This window comes from Alligator mississippiensis, chromosome 13, assembly GCF_030867095.1.
Source record: "Alligator mississippiensis isolate rAllMis1 chromosome 13, rAllMis1, whole genome shotgun sequence".
In the NCBI taxonomy this organism is placed as follows: Eukaryota; Metazoa; Chordata; order Crocodylia; family Alligatoridae; genus Alligator; species Alligator mississippiensis.
Window position 1 is genome coordinate 30,888,518 of NC_081836.1, and position 22,059 is coordinate 30,910,576.

A 22,059-nucleotide genomic window follows, 5' to 3' on the forward strand; every position below is an offset into this window, starting at 1 on the left:
TGACAAGAAATAATGGTCACAAGCTGGCAGAGGGTAGATTTAGACTAGACATCAGGAGGCGCTACTTCACTGTCAGGGTGGCTAGGATCTGGAACCAACTTCCAAGAGAAGTGGTGCTGGCTCCTACCCTGGGGGTCTTTTAAAGAACACCTCGCCGGGGTTTTTGACCCCAGTACTCTTTCCTGCCATGGCAGGGGGTCGGACTTGATGATCTGCTCAGGTCCCTTCCAACCCTACCAACTATGAAGCTATGTGCAGAGAGGAGCAGAGGTTTTCTGTCTCCCCTTTGTGACAGCCCCAGAGCTGAGGCTGGGCTGGTGCTTGCCCCCTGGCCACGAGCACCAGTCCAGCCTGCAAAGCTGCATGGGATGCAGGCAGAATCACCTGAAATTAGCCTTGCCTCAGAGCACCTCTATCTGATATTTTATCAGACAAGAGTTACATTTTTGCGCTATCAGCCATTTTAAAAGCACTCTGCAATAGGCCTGTACGAAGCGGCTAGTATTCGCTTCGGATTCGGCCAATCTGGGGGGCAGTGATTTGATTTGGTAATTAAAATCACTGTCCTGACTTGATTCACCAGCCAAATCTCCGAATCAGCCCATTAAGGCCCATCCCCCATCCCTCTCTTAGCCCAGCAAAGGCTGCCCCGCATGCCCCAGCTAGTGGCACTTGGGGGAAAAAAAAAGCCCCGGCTCAGCAGGTGCTGCCACGTGGGGGTCGATCCCTGCTGCCCCCCACTGCCCCACACTGCATGGGGGGCTCTGCACAAACCCCTGAAGCCCCCCCACTCCCCAGCCCCCTCATGGGTGCCCCACGTGGGCCAGCTCTGACTCTTCAAGAAAAAAAAAACCTGAAGAAACCCCGGGACTCTCTGTTTCTGCCGGTGGGGGCGATCCCCACTGCCCCACGCCCCCCTGCTGCTCTGCAGGAGCCCCCTGAAGCCCCGAGGCTACACCAGGAGCAGTGAGTCCCGGGGCTTTCTTCGGCTTTTTTTTTCTTCTTAAATGTCTGGAGCCCCAGCAGGCGGGGGGGGGGGGGTCGAGGGGGCTTGTGCGGAGTCCCCCATGCAGTGTTGGGCAGTGGGGGGCAGTGGGGATTGCCTGGCAGTGCCCAGTGAGCACCAGGGCTTTTCTTTAAAGTACTGGGAGCTGGGGCGGGTGGGGGGTTGGGGAGGCTGGGGTGTTTGGGGGGACTGGCAGGGGTCCCCTCATGGTCCCCTCCCCTGCCCCTAGTACTTACCAGCTCAGAGTGGCTGCACCTCCCTGCTGTAGCCACCGGGGACTGCCCGAATCATCAAATCTCTCAATCTTTTCTGAAGATTCACAGAGCTTTGAATAGATTTGGACCTTTAAATCGATCCCCTGATTCGATTCAGATTTGGAGATTCAGCCATCGAATTGGGCTGAATCTCCTCTGAATCAAATCACCACCCGAAGCTTCACACAGCCCTGCTCTGCAGCTGTGAACGTTTATGTTACAGCTACACAGAGATTTCGAGGACCTCTGTGCATAAAGTGTAACTTCTGTAAGCACCCTCAGTTATTGGATAAGTTGGATTCATTAATAAATAAAGTTAAAAAAATGGAGTCATGTTTTTTGAGCTAAACTCAAATCTTTATTGCCAGTTGCAGTCTAAACGTGTTCCTGACACAGTTACAAAAAGAATGTGTATTTATTGCTAATATCAATCACTGTCTTGAAGGTCTGAAATTTTGACCATTATATCCATCATTTTATCATCCTGTGAATGCACCTGTTACACCTTGATCATTTAATGGTCCCACTAATTCTTTTGGTGGATTCCTGTTTCTGATTTATTTAAAAAAAATTATGATTAACTTTAGTATCTTTTGCTAGTTGCTCCTCAAAATCTTTTTTTGGCTTGCTTTATTTTGCTTTTATACTTGACTTGCCAGTGTTTGTGGGCTTTTGTGTTTTCCTTAGTTGGTCATGCCTTCCACTTTTTTGAAGGATGCCTTTTTGCCTTGAATGGCTGCCTTAACTCTGTTATTAAACTATATTGAGTTGTCACAGGATTCTTGGTACCCTTTCTGATTTGTGGCATACACTTTTCCTGAGCCTCTAATATGGTATTTTTAAACAGCTTTTGAGCTGCCTGAAGGCCTCTTACATTTTCTGACTGCTCCTTTTAACTTTTTTCTAACATCCTTATTTTTGTGCAATTCCCTCCCTAAAGTTTTATATCAGGATGGTGGATTATGTTCCCATCTAAAATCTCTGGGTTTATGGTATGAATCATCTGTAGGTTTGCATACCTAACAGTGCTAATCTTTTGTGGTACCCTTGATAGGATTTCATGGCATCCTACTGTGCTGTGGCACCTTGGTAGAGAATCATTCTAATAGACACATGCACACACCTGAAACCTGCAATCAGACATTAATCATACAACTTTTTTCTTTCACATACTGACACCCTGTTTTTGTAACATATTATCATATTACTGTTGTTCAAGGGTTGAGATCAAGGGTTTTCAAGGATTTATAGTGTGGAAAATCTAGCCCCAAATTTTAGAGAATATGTAGAATGATAATTTTCTTAAGCTTTATACCGGTCTCTAGTAGTAGACACACAACAGGTCAAACCCAAGAGCACAGGACACAGATCTTGCTTTTCGAAGCCTGTATATCTTCTTTCAAAATGAAGATGATTTACATCTTTGTTGATGTGAGTTTATTCTTCATAGTATCATGATGATTGTTCTGTGGCCTGTGGGTTGCATGAGGAAATAAAAAGGGTTATCAGCCTTGTTAAAGAGAGTGAAAGTTCTCTTAGGCAACTTTCATTAAATTACAAAAAAGAACTAAAATAGAAAAAGAGCGTTTGGGGCAAAATTCTTTGTTAAACTGCAACCAATTACATATATTCTTCCCTAATATGTTCTGCTGCTGTTACCTGGAACTAATGTGCAATTGCTGACAAATTCATTGAATATTAGGTGAATTTTGCCCATGTTTTACAGCTAACAGTTCTTCAGTATTATGTTTCTGTAAACAAAGAGTAAATTATACCAACAGACTGAGATTATTAAAACAAAGTAGGGGCAAGAGACATGCAACAATTCCCATAAATTTTAGTGCCAACCTCATGGCTAATATCCTAGTTGGCTTTACAAATTTATCGTTGTCTGAATGACCTATCACAGATTAAGGAACAACCAAGAGAAAAGACCGAAATGCTTCCATGGGAGAATACAGCATGTATGTCATCTCTGTAGCAGATTATAGGAACTCTGAGAACAAAATGGCAACCAAACTGTACATACCAGGACAGTTTCTTAGAAATTTAAAGGAGCCATGCATATATAAAATTTCCATGTATGTCAAATGCTATTGTCCCCTTTGTTTCTAATTTTCCATTAATAGAAGCAGTGTCTGCACCATAGCTAGCTATCACAGATGCCTAAACTTTGTTCATTTTCATGGTTCAGTTTCATACATGGTAGGTAAGTACTTTATGATGATTCTCTTGGTTTCATTTTCCACACTTGAAAACAGTAGGGAAATGTCTACCAAGATAAAAAAGAAGCAACTGGGTTTTGAGGCAGCGTATTTCATTAGAGTTTGTATGAATCATAGCTCTGTATAACAGACTGTTGAAGCCATTTCTAGAGTCTTGTACCCAGAGACAAATGATATAGATATTGACACCTCTGTTAAATTATTGTTAATTAGAAACTGTAAATGCTTTCTTTGTTGCCTTTCCATATATTTCAACCTATATATGACAAACACCAAAACAGCTATATACTATTTTGTTTTTAACCAATAATGATTTCCTTTTTCTGAATAATTTGAGCCCAGAAAAGTAAGCTTAGGACAAAAAAATTCAGGATATTCCCTGCATGTACATGAAGTCCACCTCCAACTGCAGGAAAAAATAGGAATAGACCTATAGGATCAAACAAATAATCCATCTAAGTATTTTTTTTCTTAGTGTGGCTGTTATAATGTGCTTCAGAGGAAAGTGTAAGGCATGCTATCATGTCTGGTATAATCTGACAATTGGGAAATTTTGTTCTAACCCCAGGCAGTTATGCCTTGATGCAAGAGTCTTTTTTATATAAATTTCTAATCTTTGGAGTTCTGAAAAACTCCTCACTTTTATAGCATCCCACAGCAGAGAGTTCTGCAGGGTTTCACATGGGTTAAACATATTAAATGTGTTGCCTTTTAATTGATTTGGAACATCTCCTTGTTCTAATACAGTTGTAAAAGGTAAGCAGGATATCCCACTGTACAAACAGAATATCCTACTCTACCTTTCTTACTGTTCATTATTTTGCATTCCTGTGTCATATTTTCTAGGCATCTACGTTATGCAGTACTCAGAATGCAACTGACACTGAGATGCCTGGTTCAAGTTTTTAAAACGTTTATTTGGAGGTGAATAGTTACCTGAATTTGGTTCAGAATGTACCTATGCTACATGTCACCAAACCTGTTAAGAGTTAGTTGCAATTTACATTTCACAAACAGCAAGATGCTTGGAGGACAGAATGAAGCTAATGCCCTGCATCTGCTACATCTTTATTAACTTGAGCATATCTTCTGTATAATTTTCTCACAGTAAACATTATCTTTGTATTTCATTCACAACGTGAACTAGAATCATATCTTTTAATTTATCACCCTTTGGGACACCTTTCTAAACAGTGAAGGCAATATACATTCTCTGTTTATTTCCATTTCTTGCAAAGGGAAGGATAGAAGGAAAGAAAGGGCTCTGTGTTGTAACTTCTAATTTATTTTTCTTTCTAGCTCTAGTTTTTTTCACATAACTGTGAGTACCAAATGGTATTCCTGATTCTGTTAATGATTGTTTAGAAGTAAAAGATAACATGGATTAAATGTAGAGCCAAAATGTTTCTGATGCTCCTCTTACATGGACACTCAGGAGTAGAGGCATGATTCCACTGGAGTCAGGGAAATTCTTTCTATTGATTTCAGTAGGCTTTGAATCAGGCCTCATTAAGTCTGCTAACATGGAATACTAAGTTAGATAGCATTGCATGCATGGCCAGGATGAACTTGGTTCATTAGATGACGGTATGTTTTTAAAAGTAGACAGGAATATGATGATCTGTAGTAACATAGGAAGGAAACCAGAAGTCCTCTGTCACCTGTTGAAATCTATTTCATGTGTGTTTGCCAAAAGGTAATGCTGAATGAAACATTTTGAATGAAAAAAGCCAAATATTAGATTAACTGCTAGCTCATCCTGATAAAGGGATCAGGTGTGATCCATGATTGCCAACCTAATTGGTCAGTAAAAACCCATCAACAAATTGTCTTTGAGGTGGACATCTTTCACTGAGATGAGTGCTTGGACAATCTGCTTTCCAGTGGCAATAGACTCTAAGTACAGCAATTGTCCAGTTCCAACTTGGACATTCTTCGTCTTTAAGATTTCTGGAAGGTTGTATTTGTGCTGCTGCCCAAGAATCATAGTTATAATAATACTTAGACAAGAAAATTGGAACTCAGTGTTGTACCACATTGTATGCGACAGTTCTGCATTCTCACTGTGATATACTGTCATCATATTTTGATGCAGCACTATCTTGTACTGATATCTAGCAAAATGCTGTGAAGGCACAGAACCTGGATAGTGCCTTATTGCTGTAGTGTAGTAGCTTAAAATACATTCAGTATTTGAAAGAACTTGATTTGGGAGGCCCTGACACCTTTTTAGTCCCATTACTTTCAGATGGAATTAAAAGAATTTAGCACCCATTAAAATCTGGCCTTAATTTTTCTGCAATCTAAGGATGGAGTTGGAAAATAAGTGTAAAATTTGGAGGTGTCAGAAAAATTGGAAATGTGGGCAACTTTATTTCTGAGGGCCAAATTAACCTAAGATGGTAGCCTGATTTTTGTAGCAGGCTCCAACATATCAAAAGTGAAGCAAACAGCTTCTTGCCAGAAGCCTGCCATCTGTACTGTAGTTCATTCTGTTGAAGTCCCTCTAAAGAGCTTAAAATATAAAAAGAGTTTAAATTCCTTGAAATCTTTTATATTGTCACAAGAAAAATGGTTATGCAGATGCATGCTGTTTACTAGAATGTTTTCATTGAATGTAATAATGTTCACATTTATATTTCATTCAGAATAATCAATGAGCACATGAAACATGACTAAAATATGACCAGAGAATGATTGAAACTACTATTTTATTGAGATTTCAAAAGACTGCCATCTTTGGAGTTTTGTATATTTTAAAGGAGTGAATAAAACATGATTTGCAATGAACAACTTAATACCTATAAAATAAATCACATATATACTGATTCTTTTCTCAAGTGTAACAGCATTGCAATCCTTTCCTCAGCATAGATAAATATTATTTAATCAGTAATGAAAGCTTAGGGATTTGTGGCAATGGTTTCATATTACCGAACTAGAAAGATAGACTGTTACTTCTATGACAATTAAGTGTTGAGGAAAAAGGTTATACTATGGGAGTTTAAGTTTGGGGGAGGGATACAGCAGTTTTGACATGAGTAACTTTTGAATAAAGTAATTACCAGTTATTTTTTTTGGGGGGGAAGGGGGTTGGATACTGTTCAGAAAACATTCTGTGGAACATTGATAAGACAATTTGTTATTTTCCTGTCAGTCCTCTGGAACTCCTGCAAAGAGATCACCAGCACAGATCATCTGTCTGCTCATACAATCATTTTTCTGAATTTCCCTGTTAGTTAGAACAACATTTTCTCCTATAGCACCAGTGTTATTATGTTGGTCTCAGTGGAGTTTCTTTTGATTGACAGGAGTTATAAGGGAAAGGACAATCAAGACCCAAAGAATGCAGGGAGACAAAAAGGCTAGTTAAGCCTATTTCTTCAACACCTGGAACTTTGGGTAGCCATTTATAGTACTGAATCAAATAGTAGCATTATCTTCTCAGTTTACACAGGCAGCAGACCTGGCTCTCCACTATCTTGCAAGTTGTGTTCCAGAAAATCCTATGGCTTGTAAATGCATCCCCCTGCATGATTCTGAGACCTAAATGCTGGGGCATGAGATTTAGGTGAGATTAGCTCATCTGTTGCACGTAGGTCTGCACAGGTACTGATGATGACCAAACTCTTTTTACACAAGTATCTTAAAATTCTTGTTCACTTTATCCATTATGCCACACACACACACACACACACACACACACACACACACACACACACACACACACACACACACACACACTTTCCATTGGTGGGGGAGATTAGTATAGCCACATAATCTTATTTTATCTGCTGTATGTGGACATGGGAGCTAGATGTGGGAGCAGAGAGCAGTATACAGTACTGTAACTAAGCGGGGAAGGTAGACGGACAGCAGCCATGGGCACTAACTTAGCAGAGATACTCTCCATTGGCACCCTGCCCCCACTCCACCTCTGCACCCTAGTCTGTGGAGGAGTTTTGCCCAGGGTGTGAAACTAGTTATATCACTAGCAGAATACTTGCACGATTGGATGATGCCTTCCCCATCACTCAAATGTTTCACAATTTTGTTTTGTCTCCAAAGAATCTGAACTTTTAAAAAGAAAACTTCCAAACAATTCCTTAAATCACTTTAAGGAAATGTTCAACTGGGAAACCTGAGCTCTGCTGTTTGTCCCACCACAAGCCTTGTTGCCGAGTCTGTTCTCAACTCCATCCCATAACACACAGTTAAAGTCAGTCTCGGAATCCCTCCAACCCTTGATGAGGTGAGGAAAGCCATCAAGCAGATGAAGGATGACAAGGCATCTGAAGCTGATAGAATCCCTTCAAGCAGGGGGGAGAGGAGCTCACATCACAGCTCCATGCCCTCATCTTAAGGATTTGGAATTATGAGGAAATCCCAGATGACCTCAGGAGTGCCATGATTGTGACAGTCTTCAAGAAAGGAGATGGGTTCAACTGTGGAAACTGCAGAGGGATTGCCTTGCAGTCCACCACAGGAAAGATCATTTCAAGAACCCTCCTAAACTATCTCCTTCCACTTGCTGAAGAGCTCCTCCCAGAATCTGTGTGGGTTTAGGGCATCAAGAAACACAACTGACATGACCTTCACAGCTTGCCAGCTGCAGGAAAAATGGCGGGAACAACATAAACCTCTCTATATGCCCTTCTTTGACCTCATGAAAGGCTTTGATACTGTCAACTGAGAGGTATTGTGGAGGATCCTTCTGAAGTATGGATGCCCACCAGAATTTGTCACCAGTTTTTGCCTGCTCCATGACAGTATGTGAGTGGTAGTTCTTGGTAATGGACCTATCACAGATCCTTTTGAGGACTTAAGCAAAACTTTGTCATTGCTCCAATACTCTTCTCGATATTCCTTACTGCAGTGCTACATCTGACCACCAGCTAGCTTCCAGCTGGAGTAGAACTAATCTACAAATGGATGGTAAGCTGTTTAATTTCAGCCAACTCTGAGCCAAAACCAAGACTACTCTGACCTCAGTCATCAATCTCTAGTACGCTGATGGTGCTGTAGTCTGTGCTTCCTTGGAAGCAGACCTTCAGGCTGTTGTCAACGTCTTTACCAAAGCATATAAGAAAATGGGACCGAGGATTAACATTCAGAAGACACATGTCCTTCTTCAACAAGTTCTCAATGAGCAGCTCTGGTAATTCAGATTCATGGTGAGACTCTGGAGATCACTGAATATTTCCTGTACCTTGGAAGCCACCTCTTACCAAAGGCTGACATCAGTGAAGAACTCCAACATCACCTCAAATCTACAAGTGCATACTTTGGACATCTGAGGAAAAGGGTGTTCAAAGATTGCAACATCAGATCTGAAACCAAGTTCATGGTTTATTAAGCAGTTGTCATCCCCACCGTACTGTATGAAGCTGAGATGTAGACAACTAACAGGAGACACCTCAAATCACTGGAGAAGTACCATCAATGCTGCCTGTGGGGGATCCTTTGAATCCAGTGGGAAGACAGATGCATCAACATTAGCATCCTCTTGCAAGCAAACACCATGAGCATTGAGGCGATGATCATCCAACATCAACTTCACTCAGCTGGCCATGTCATCCAGATGTCCAACTCCAGACTCCCAAAGCAGGCTTTATTCTCCCAGATCAGTCAAGGAATATGCTTAAGAGGAGGGCAGAGAAAGTGCTTCAGGGACATCCTGAAGGTCAACTTGAAAAAATTAAACATCAACATCAACTTGTGGGAGACTATTTCCCAGGACCATCTTTAATTGAAGAAGAGTCTGCTGCAAGGATATCGGTACTTTGAAACCTGCATGATCAGGGGGCAGCAGGGCAGGCCCTACGAGGAGAGGTTAAGGGACTTGAACCTGTTCAGCCTCCACAAGAGAAGGCTGAGGGGGGATCTAGTGGCCTGTTACAAACTAGTCAGAGGGGACCAGCAGGCATTGGGGGAGTCCTTGTTCCCCCGAGCACTACCAGGAGTGACTAGAAATAACGGTCACAAGCTGGCAGAGGGTAGATTCAGGCTAGACATCAGGAAGCGCTACTTCACTGTCAGGGTGGCTAGGACCTGGAACCAACTTCCAAGCGAATTGGTGCTGGCTTCTACCCTGGGGGTCTTTAAGAGGAGGTTAGACAAACACCTTGCTGGGGTCATTTGACCCCAGTACTTTTTCCTGCCATGGCAGGGGGTCAGACTTGATGATCTGCTCAGGTCCCGACCAACTATGAAACTATGAAACCATTTGATGACCACAGGAAATGGAAAAGTGGGAGCAGCAGAAACAGCATGTCATAGGCTGAAAACAAGAATCAAGAGCTGCCCACCCCACACAGAAACATGCCCTAGTTGCAGCAGTCTGTTGACCCTGATTTGGCTTTGCCCGCCAATTATGGGCCCACAGATAAGACAATCATGGAAGGCAATCGTCCTCAACTGTGAGGGATTGCTGAAGAAAAAAGATTTATTCTTGTCTCTCTAATCAATCTATGTACATACTGTTGTGAGCTGGGCATTATCACTGCCTTTTTAGACATCTGTAAGCTCTTAAGCACATTTAGAGGACCAGATAGCTGAATCATTAATGGTCTGTGCTGAAAACACAGGCAGATGCTGCTGCCTAGAACAGATGTACAAGTAAGTGTACAGTTATCATTTTGCACAGGTTAGTGTGTCTGTGAAAGGGAAACACAAGGACTAAAGAAAATGGGAAAGAAGGCAGCAAAGAAGCACTGAATATAGCCAGCATGACACATTGGGAGTTTTTGCCCTGAGAAAAGACCAGCAAGAGAACTTCTGGGCCAAGCACGAATTGAAAGCTGCTTGGAACTGCGAGCAAAGATGGCGCCTCCTGTTCTTTGTGTCCTTCTGTGTTCAGGACAAGGGTCGTCCCTTATTCACAAATATGACTAAAAGCCTACTTGACCCTACCGTTAGTTTCTCCTCCTAAACAGTGCAACCCTTAAAGCCCTAAACCCCAAGGTGTCACAAAATAAAGCAGCACCTGGAGGTTTCTTAGAAAGAATGGAGGGGTCATTTACAAGCAGAAATACGTAATTTTTGTTGCAGTAATGACATTAAGTGCCCAGACAGATTGGGAAGCCCAGCTGTAACGTGCCTGGTTTGGAATGGCTAAGGTGACCACAGCCTGACTGTCATAGACTAGAGGATTTCCATGCAAAATGTCAGACCATTAGCTTTGAGGGGAAAAAATCCCTGATATTTGGACTACTCCAACACCATTTCGCAAGGGAATGGCTAGGAAGACCGAGGGGACAAGATTTCTAACAACCAACTTGAGTGGCCTGCTTCACTGGTACCTCTGACAGTACCTTTAGCAAAGAGTGAATTATTCAGAGCTAGTAGGAGCATCGATATACAGCTTGGAGCCAGCTATTAATTTGAGCTGTGCAGAGCACAGATGAGCCCAGAAGATGAGGGAAAGAGATGCACAAATTGGTACAGAACTTGCAGAGTTTGGTGTATCTGATGCATCTAGCTAGCAAACAGGACTTCCAAGATAAAGTGGCAAAGGACCAGTTTATAGATGCATGGCTGGACTTTTTGTAAATGGAAGTCATCAGAACAAGGCCAAGGAGAGACTGGAATTCCTTGTAGCAGTCCACCAGCAGAAGAAGCTGTTGCTGTTGAGGAAGGTGGACCTGAGCACCACAAGCCCTGTAAGTACAGTTCTGTGTCTAATATGTACAATGAAAAAAGGAATAATTCTTACCTGGTTTGTGACATTTTTGACTGAGGAGGAAAAAAATGATCAATTCAGCTTGTAAAACAAGGGAAATGGATGGTAATGCTAAAATAAAGGGGACAAGTTCTGTTAAATACTGGTGTTTTGAAAAATTGGCCACAAAAAGGGGGCTTATAAGGTTGGTCATGACAGAGTGTTACCAAGGTTGAGGGCAAGTTTCTCTGTTCCAGCCCAGGTAATAGGAAGGGAGTAGAGGGAGGTACAATTATGACCCCTGTAGTTTTTGTCTAGGTCTGAACAGTTAACAATGTTAACAGATATCTAGTGCGCGTAAAGGATGTGTGGAATGTGTGAGAATAGTTGGCTCAGACATCAGCTATCAGATCAAATATACCCAAACATTATGTATATCAGGTCCAATAATGAATCATTTATCTGGCCTTACACTGAGACAATGACTGGGGATTTTGAACTTGGGACAATGGGTCCCAAGAGACATTGAACAATGGGCCTGAAAGTTCTGGACATGGAATTTTGAACATGAAAACTGGGTAGCCAGTAGAGAGGATTAGCTGTTAAGAAATGGTTTGTATTTCATAATGGCAAATAACTATAAAATAAATGCTGGGACTAGTGTCCTTACATAGATTTTTTGTGGAAATTTCTTTTAAGAGTAGTTCAGGAAAAGATTTGTTTGCAGTTAGTTTGCAGTGAACAAGTGGTGCTGCTCAAAAGGGCAGAAACATGCAACAGTTATATGCAGCAATAACTTTCCTGCAAAGGGAAGATGGGAAGTGGTTGATCTGAGATCCAGATAAACTTTAGCCATTAAATCTTTCATGGAGCTGAAAGGGACTAGGAAAGCCCTTTTCATTTACTGAATGTTTCTGATAAATCCCAAGTAGTAAAATGCAAACAATGTAGTGAATCTAGTACATGCTGAATTAGAAGAAAAGTACCAGGATGAAATGGGGGAATGTGAGCTACCAGCATTTGTATTGGATGTGTTTGGGTATTTAAGCTCCAGTCAGTAGGATGGCCTAGGGGACTTAAGTACCAGGAACTATTTTCTAAACCCAACCAATATGTATTACCCTAGTCCAGCATATGATTGATATGGGGGGAAACCAGCCATCTCACAGTTCACTAGTGTAAAAAGGCCCCAGAGGTCATTAATAACATGTATCAGAAAGGCATAACTGAGCCTTTCATCAGTCCTCAGGATACCCAGGATGTTATCCAGGTCCAATACGTGACAGCCATATTTGAAAGGCTTATGGAGAGAGTATTACCTGATGCACTTCTCTTAGCCTGTTTGTTTTACCTACTCAACATTCTGGTGCATGTTTAAAATGTTTGAACAGGGACTGATACACTTTACAAATGGTCTGTGATAAGCTGAGGGCTGCAAATGTGTGACTGCACCTAAAGATATGCGAGTCTTTCCAAAATAGGTCATTTATCTGCCCACACAATCAGCGAGGGAAGAATTTCAACTGTCAAAAAGAAAATGGAAGCTGTACAGAATGAGCTAATTCCCAGACTCTCATAGATGTGCTGAATTTTATAGGACTCCTCTATTAGAGAAGATTCATTTGTCTGTTGGACGATATTGCAAAAATCTTTTACAGGGTGAGTGGTAAGGGCAAACCTTTCCAGTGATTGGTCGGCAGAGTTGAAAAAAGGCTCTTATGACAGGCTCCGCTCATGTTTCAAGACCCTGTACTGGACATGACTGCATATAGCAACACAGCTACCTGCAGACTAATAATATAGCTGCTGCTTATTGTTAATAACAATCACAACAATAATAATCATAAACCTAACCTGGACTGGGCACTAGATGCAAGGCTACCTGCATCATTGCCAAGCTCAGTGCAGAAAAAGTTTACTGCTTCTCAACTTGTTTACTGCTTGCTCAGGTGTCCGCATGCTGCACCCAAGTCCGCAGTGCAGTCCTGTCCATGGATACTAGTGCATACAGTTCAGGGGCAGGGTTGACACAAAGGATTAGGGAGGGCAGTGGCTTATAACAGTAGATATCTAAGTTTTCAAGGAAAACATATTGCAGTACCTGAAAGGAATTCTTGGCAGTGGTTACATCTATAAAGTATTTTCACAATATAGGAGGAAGTGTGTAGTCAGGACAGACTATACATCCCTGAAATAGGTCTTTAAATTCAGGAATCCTGAAAGACAGCTTAGAAAGTCGTTGGAAAAACTGCAGTGCTGTGATTTTTGGTTTCACACAGATATTGTATAAGCATGGTGATGCTGATGCCTTATACTGACAGCCTTGTTTGAAGACTAATTGCAAACACTTCTAAGCAAAGAAGAAAGAACGTGGTTGCTTGAGGGGATGCATGCATTCAGGAAGAGAGATTGTCTCTTCTCTGCCCGTAATTTAAAGATGTACAAATGTTCCTGGGTCATTCACATGAATACTGGATGTGGGGTTAAAGCAGGGGTGGGCAATTATTTTGGGTGGAGGGCTGCTTACTGAGTTTTGGCAAGTCATCGAAGGCCACATGACAGACAGCCAGGGGCAGATAAATATTAATTTTCTTAATTTTTTAGAGGCCCCGCGGGCCGGGTAGAATGGCCTGGAGGGCTGCATTTGGGCATGAGCCGCATTTTGCCCATTCCTGGGTTAAAGGAATGGACTTTAGAGAAGATAAAGGCTTTCTCAAAGGGAACTTCTTCCTGTCAGCCTAGCATGCGATTAGAAAAGCATCTGGCAAACATCAGTGAATACCTCAGAACAGTGATTTTTAAACTGTATTCTCCAAAACCCTGGGGTTCTGTGATAGGTCATCAGGGCTTCTGCAAAGAGACTGGGTAATGTTGGAGCAGGCTGAGAGGCAGTATAGTATACTGCCATTGCCAGGCCAGGTCACCTGGCTCCACATCAGTCTCTAGGGAAGAGGTAGGGGTTTCATGGCAGGAGAAGTGATATGAAAGGGTTGTGTGACGTTAGGATGTTTGAAAACCACTGTCTTAGAAGGTGATAGCCCCTCAGACTACCACAGGAAAGAGGAGTGGAGTTCAAAGATGAATATTGCATAGATGAGGAAAAAATATGTAGGTGAATGGGTATGGTTTTCAGCAGGTTTTGCCAAGTAAACTGAAAAAGTAAATACAGAGGCAATGTTGTGATTTTAAAACTAATGGATATTATAGCATTGCAAAACCCTTAGGCAAATTAAGAGAAAATGTCTGCTCAGTGAAATACAGACAGAATGTAAAAAAGACACTGGTTGGGAAACACTGCTATAACCAAACCAGTCATTCCCTTGTCTGGAATTGTAGTTTAAATAGTTTTTATTATTTTACTCTGGGATGAATTGTCTAGGCTGTTGCCATTTTAGGTTGTATCCAGATTATGGGCAAAGATGAGAAATGGGGTGCTATGGGGTGGGTGTAATTACATTCTTTCATTTAAGATAATAGTAAGAAGCTATTAAGCTTCTTTATGAAACCAGGTAATCTATAGCAGCCTATAGCCAAATCACAGATATGTCTCTGCCTAAATGAGGCACTAATGGGTAGAAGGGTTTCACTGACTAGTGTCTTGTGAGGATTTAGAGGCGGTGGGCGGAAAGGGAGAGAAGCTGTGAGAAAAGACAGGGGAGAGCTAGGGAGAGAGATTGATTGATTGAATGATTGATTTTGGGCTTATTGTTGGTTGAAATAAATTTGGGGGTGAGAGCAAAGGAGTTATCTGCTGCTATTTGATTGTTCCTGAATTGAGGGAGACAGGACAGGATATTTTACATAAAAAAGGATTGCATTAAAGACACTTGACTCCATCAGTTTATCCTTCTAATGAGAACAACCCACAGAGCCCCAAACTTTAACCACTCAGGTAACAGTAGCAACAATACTTACCTGGTCCCAGTGACTAAAAAATATTCCTACATCTTATCTCCATCCTTTCAACACTTTTCCCTGGAATGAGTATAAAAGACTCCAAGAAAACTTTACTTACCGCTTTCTTCGTTGAATGACAGTATATAACACAGAGGAGATGAATAGGAATACAACAACTGCTCCAATACCACTTAAAATAATAGCAGGAAGTTGGTTGTGCTGCGTGTGCCGGGTGTCTCGCTCTGGCATTGGCTCTGGCTCTGACGATTCAACAAGCATTTTCTGTGTAAATGCCAGAGACCCATTATTGGGCTCTGGATCAACTCCCAGGAGTTTACACATCAGTGGATAAATGTGGATACTGTCAAAGGGTTCAGCTAAGTAATTCTTTTTGAAATCGGGACCAAAAGCTCTGAATATGGTCTTCATGTCCATACCTTCATTATCAAATCCATGATCTCCTTTGTTAAAATATATGATAATCCTCTGAAAGGAGAAAAAAGAAAGAAAGAAAAACAACAGTCATTCTTGGATTCATATAGTTTTTTCATCCGAAAGAAGCCCTCAAATCTGGCTTCATGTGACTAGGCTTCAACTTCTGTGGTGAAGAATTTATTGGTACACTGGCTACAAAGTGAAGATTAATACACGAACAACTGAAACGTTAAGATTGCTTAGCAAGATTACGTCCTATCTTCCTAAACTATGTGGAAGGGTCTACTTAACTTCATGGGCATTTCCTGGCAGCCCCGCCCCTCAACACTGATTGGCTGAGGCATATATTGTACAATTTAATAGCAAGTTCCATAGAAAGTAAATTATATCACATAATCTTTCATACTATTATAAAACTAAATTTTAAATTTAAATCTAAATTTAAATATATAAACATCAATTTATACACAACATGAATTGTAACTTATATCATCATAATTTATTATTATATGTAGTGTTCTACAAAAAGTGTAGAAATATTAATTAATGCTAACCTTAATAGAAACATTTTCACTTCACAGACTGGTGCATTCACTTAGTTTACGTCACGAGCAGACAGTATAAATCTCGTGATCTGGGGCTGAAGTGATTGTTGTGTTCTGTTTGTATTGTGTTAAGCATTGGGACATTATAAAACACGTATTGTATGAATAATATGCTGGGGGTGTTATTTAGGTTGATTTCACGGGAAATCGTGGCCAATGCAATATTTCCTGGCGATCACGGACAATGCTGTTTTTCATAAAATCATGAATCAAGTAGATCCCTAGCAGTGTGTGAAGAACAAGTCTGTTCGCTAATTGATCCATTAGATTGACACAACACTGAGCACTGGCAATTTCAGCTCTTGTCTCTTGTTAGACTAGGCTTTCCAAATAACACCCCCAGAATGCATCTGGTTTCTTTGTTTTGTTATACATAGGTAGAATGGATCAGTAACTTTTACAGTTTCACTAGACGTGGTTATTTATGCAAGAGGCTTGTGCAGTTATATGCAAGGGAATAATATGCCAGCTACCTGGAACAGTGCAGGGATGATACTGGTTTTTATAGTGCTGTTGTGTGGAACCGATGTCTCTTGAGAATGGGAGGCCCCCTTTCTTTAGCTACTCCCACATAGCTATGCTTGTGTATCTGGAAAAGGATAAGGGAGGATCCAGAGGTTTGGAATAAGTCTCTTAAGTCACAGAGGAGAGGGAGCCTTCAGAATCACAGTGCGCTTCCTGATGTGCTCCTGCAGCAATATTGCCTCTTGCTTGGGACTCTTGACACACAAATGAATATCAGGGCATTGTGATGACTCAGGATTAGAATCAAAGATAACAACATTGCAAGTGTTATTTCACTTAATTTTTTGCACATTCTGGTATGAAATGTATTGCTTTATCCTGATTCCTGGATCAATGAGAATCTGTTTAAAATATTATTAAACTATTATGTATTTTATGAAGATATGTGGAAAGGGTGACTTCTTAGAAAAAGTAAGGAATAGAATGCTTATATTTTTAAAATCCCTGTAGATATCTATTTTAGAAAATGGCTTCCCTCCCTGCATACAATTTCTCTTTACAGGAAAAATGCAAAGCACCAAGATTATAATAAGGAATTTTACACAACATACTTCCAATCACCTGTTTCAAATTAATTCTAACTACAATTGAAGAGGTCAGCAAGCCTTAGGAATTACCTTGCTGGCCACTGCATGTCACTGTTGCTCAACAAAATTGCTTGAGGCACATCATGTTGATTCAGATTAAGCTGACCTTAACGTCTGAAGGCAAAAAACTCTAGAAGCACAGTACTGGCTACTGAGCATATTTCTAGCAATGTTTGACAAGATGTTATCTGCCCTCAAACCTGTCTAGGTAGCTATCAATCCAAATGAGAAAATAAAGAGGATTTTTCTTTTGATATAGTCCATGATGAAGAAACTGATGATTTGTTACAGAGACATAGAAGAATTCCTTACTCTAACAAAGGGACAGCTAGGCCCCTGCTATGTTCTCTATAGTCACAGAGGGGATATTGCTTTAAAAAAAAAACACTTTTAGTGTACCAAGGAAAGAATTTTTCTAATTTCAATGAAAACAAATTTTATACCCCTATCCCCATTGTACACATGAGTGTACAGGAGACACTGAGTCTACACTGATATTAAAATTTTAGTTTAGTTTAGTATACACAAGTACTAAATGACTGAGTCATAAGTCTCGCATAGACTTATGTGTAGGAATGGGGATAGGGGTATAAGATTTGTACACACAAGCACTAAAGGACTGAGCAGTAACTGGAGTTACTACAGAGTAATGTCGCCAAAAGGCTTTTAGGTGATGCTAACTGTGCAGTAGTCTCGTGTAGATGCAGCCGGTGTGAAACAATTCTGAGGAGGTAGAGCTCTGTGCCAGTTGATAGCAGATGGGCTTGCAGCTTGGGCAAAGCTTTTTATGTATAACACTGGGGCCCCTGACACTTCAAAAGTAAAAGCCTTGTAGGAGAAAAAAAACCTTGTTTGATAAAAGATTGCTGCTGTTGGAGCTAACCAAATGGGCCACATCACAAGCACGCAGGACTGATATTAAATGAGAAGAGGCAATGTTAACCCTGATTTAAAATGGCTGAGGTTTTTGACAATATTTTAAGAAGAATAAAAAATACATGCAAACATTTGGGAGGAGAGCACAAAAGGGGAGCACATAAAAAGTGGAAACAGGGTGAGATCACTAAAGATGAATATACCTCCTCTGCTCGTGCTTGTAGGGAGGCAGTTAGACGGGCCAAAGCTACCATGGAGCTGAGGATGGCAACCCAAGTAAAAGACAACAAGAAATTGTTTTTAGATATATTGGGAGTAAAAGGAAGGCCCAGGGAGGAATAGGACCGCTGCTAAATGGGCAGAAACAATTGGTGACGGACAGGGGGGACAAGGCAGAACTCCTCAACGAGTTCTTTGCCTCAGTGTTCCTAAGTGAGGGGCACGACAAGTCTCTCACTGGGGTTGTAGAGAGGCAGCAGCAAGGCGCCAGACTTCCATACGTAGATCCTGAGGTGGTGCAGAGTCATTTGGAACAACTGGATGCCTTTAAATCGGCAGGCCCGGATGGGCTCCATCCGAGGGTGCTGAAGGCACTGGCCGACATCATTGCAGAGCCACTGGCAGGAATATTCGAACGCTCGTGGCGCACGGGCCAAGTCCCGGAGGACTGGAAAAGGGCTAACGTGGTCCCCATTTTCAAAAAGGGGAGGAAGGAGGACCTGGGCAACTATAGGCCAGTCAGTCTCACCTCCATCCTTGGTAAAGTCTTTGAAAAAATTATCAAGGCTCACATTTGTGAGAGCCTGGCAGGGCAAATTATGCTGAGGGGAAACCAGCACGGGTTTGTGGCGGGCAGATCGTGCCTGACCAATCTAGTCTCTTTCTATGACCAGGTTACGAAACGCCTGGACACAGGAGGAGGGGTGGATGTCGTATACTTAGACTTCAGAAAGGCCTTCGATACGATATCCCACCCCATACTGGTGAACAAGCTAAGAGGCTGTGATGTGGATGACTGCACAGTCCGGTGGGTGGCGAATTGGCTAGAGGGTCGCACCCAAAGAGTCGTGGTGGATGGGTCGGTCTCGACCTGGAAGGGTGTGGGCAGTGGGGTCCCGCAGGGCTTGGTCCTTGGACCGATACTCTTCAGTGTCTTCCTCAGTGACTTGGACAAGGGAGTGAAATGTACTCTGTCCAAGTTTGCAGATGACACAAAGCTATGGGGAGAAGTGGACACGCCAGAGGGCAGGGAACAGCTGCAGGCAGACCTGGATAGGTTGGACAAGTGGGCAGAAAACAACAGGATGCAGTTCAACAAGGAGAAATGCAAAGTGCTGCACCTAGGGAGGAAAAATGTCCAGCACACCTACAGCCTAGGGAATGACCTGCTGGGTGGCACAGAGGTGGAAAGGGATCTTGGAGTCCTAGTGGACTCCAAGATGAACATGAGCCGGCAGTGTGACGAAGCCATCAGAAAATCCAATGGCACTTTATCGTGCATCAGCAGATGCATGACAAATAGGTCCAGGGAGGTGATACTTCCCCTCTATAGGGCGCTGGTCAGACCGCAGTTGGAGTACTGCGTGCAATTCTGGGTGCCACACTTCAAGAAGGATGCGGATAACCTGGAGAGGGTCCAGAGAAGGGCAACTCGTATGGTCAAGGGCCTGCAGACCAAGCCCTACGAGGAGAGACTAGAGAAACTGGACCTTTTCAGCCTCCGCAAGAGAAGGTTGAGAGGCGACCTTGTGGCTGCTTTTAAGTTCATCACGGAGGCACAGAAGGGAATTGGTGAGTATTTATTCACCAAGGCGCCCCCAGGCGTTACAAGAAACAATGGCCACAAGCTAGCAGAGAGCAGATTTAGATTGGACATTAGGAAGAACTTCTTTACAGTTCGAGTGGCCAAGGTCTGGAACGGGCTCCCAAGGGAGGTGGTGCTCTCCCCTACCCTGGGGGTCTTCAAGAGGAGGTTAGACGAGTATCTAGCTGGGGTCATCTAGACCCAGCACTCTTTCCTGCTTATGCAGGGGGTCAGACTCGATGATCTATTGAGGTCCCTTCCGACCCTAACATCTATGAATCTATGAATTTGAATATTGTGAAGCATGAGTATCTTAAGGATTAACTGAAAGAGTCTAGATAAGATTAGGGTCTACTTGAGAAATATGCACATAGAGAAATTGGACGAGTTCCTACCTATCTAATGCATTTTGTTAAAGACCAATAAGAACAGAACATTAATGACATTGATAGATACTGCCAAAACTGGGTGTGAGTGGGCTTGTGAAGAAGAGGTAAACAATACAAAGGGATCTGTGAAGACTAGAAATGTGGGCAGTAAATAAGAAAATGAGATTCAAATCAGAAAACTGCAAATAAATACACCGAGGGAAAAATAATCTGACATGCACAGACCTACTGGGTAGAAGAAAGATGAAGAGCAGTGCCACAACACACCTCACTACCCCACTCCTAGAGAGGGGAAAACTGCTGGGGAAAAGCCCTAGCAGCCATAATGAGTACAGCTGTGGGTTGCCAGGGCGACTAATAAGAGTCAGCTGCCTGTATGGGGCAGGGCCTGGCTCCTATAAAGCCAAGAGTCAAGGCCAGGCTAGAAGTCCCTTGCCAGCAGCTACAGGGGCAGGAGCTCCTGCAGTTAGGATGGGAGGACAAGCCTAACAGCAAGTATAGCTTGCGAGAGCTCCAGAGGCTGGAGCAATGATATTGGGTTATAGCCAGGAGGCTTATGTTGTTATGGCTCAGTGCCTTATGTTTGAGTTATAGCCAGGAGGCTTGAGTTTGTGTTCAGGCTTTGATATTACACTGGTGGTTTGGGTGAGGCTATAGGGGTTGGAGGAGGCCTCATAGGGACCCCAGAGGGGTGGGGCCCTAGCACCAAGAGGGCGCGTTATCCTCGTCGGGGACTCACAAGGGAGTGTGAGGACCCTGGCACCAGTAAGGGCGCAACTAACGGGGTGCGTAGACCCCAGCCCCAGAGAGGGGTGTTTTGAGAAGCCCCAGCGTGGGCACGATGAGCCCCAGGAGGGGGCACTACTAGGACGCCCAAGCGTGGGCGTGGCGAGCCCCAGGAAGGGGGAGCGCACTTCAGAGAAGCCCAGCGTGGGCACAGTGAGCCACAGAGAGGGGGCAGTACTAATAAGAAGCCCAAGGTGGGCTCAACGAGCCCGAGAGGGGCAATATGTGAGGAGCCCGAGAGGGGCATAGCGAGCCTGGTAACAGGCTAGCATTGCGGAACACCCGGGGCAGGGTGCTGCGGTGGACCCAGACCAAAGGGGTTAGCAGCACAGCACCCTAGAGAAGGGCGGTGCTGCAGTGGTCCCCAGGAAAAGGGGATAGCGGCACAGTGCACAGGTTAGCAGTGTGGTGGGCCTAAAAGACCGGTGGCTTGAGAGGATGTCCCAAAGTGGACTAGATTATTTTAGAGAAGGCCCAGAGTGGGCCTCAAGAGTCCCAAAGAGAGGGGTGGTGTTACTAAGAGTCCCAGTGAGGGGTTGTGTATTAGAGAGAGCCTGGAGTGGGCACAGTGAGAGCCCAGGAAGGGGTGCTAGCCTAGAGACCTACGGGGAAGGCCCTAGAGCGGGCTAGATTACAGAGGAGGACCCGAGAAAGTGGGTGTGTATTTTGACCGGACAACGTCTATCCCATCAGCGAGGCTTGGGGCATGGTATTAGGGGTTGGTAGGAGCCACACATAGCCCATAAGGCTAGGGTGCCTGGGGAGCACCCATCATACCGGGAGACCCCCAGGGGGTCCGGGAACACATGGGGACAGAGGTCCCAGCTATCCGTGTCCAGGGAGTCGTAAGGCAGCCTCCCAACATACACTAAACAGCAAAGACATGGCGGGCGAGAATCGAGGGTGCCCTTGGGCCAAATTGGCATGGAGAGAGGGCCTTAAGGAGATCACGGCCCTCCTATAGGACCCTGCCATGACAAGCAATAATGTTAAGAGTTCTTGGTGTGGTA

The 22,059-nt window shown here is 43.1% G+C and overlaps 1 protein-coding gene across 1 annotated transcript in view; it reads right to left on the bottom strand.

Moving 5' to 3' along the window:
- Positions 1–15,156: 15,156 nt before the first annotated feature.
- The window catches only part of LOC102557795 (ectonucleotide pyrophosphatase/phosphodiesterase family member 7-like), a 70,250-nt gene continuing 63,347 nt past the window's right edge, over positions 15,157–22,059 (bottom strand). The window contains exon 4 of the mRNA XM_006265109.2: positions 15,157–15,528. Coding sequence (XP_006265171.1) covers positions 15,157–15,528 — 372 coding nt within the window. The remainder of the gene's footprint in view (positions 15,529–22,059) is intronic.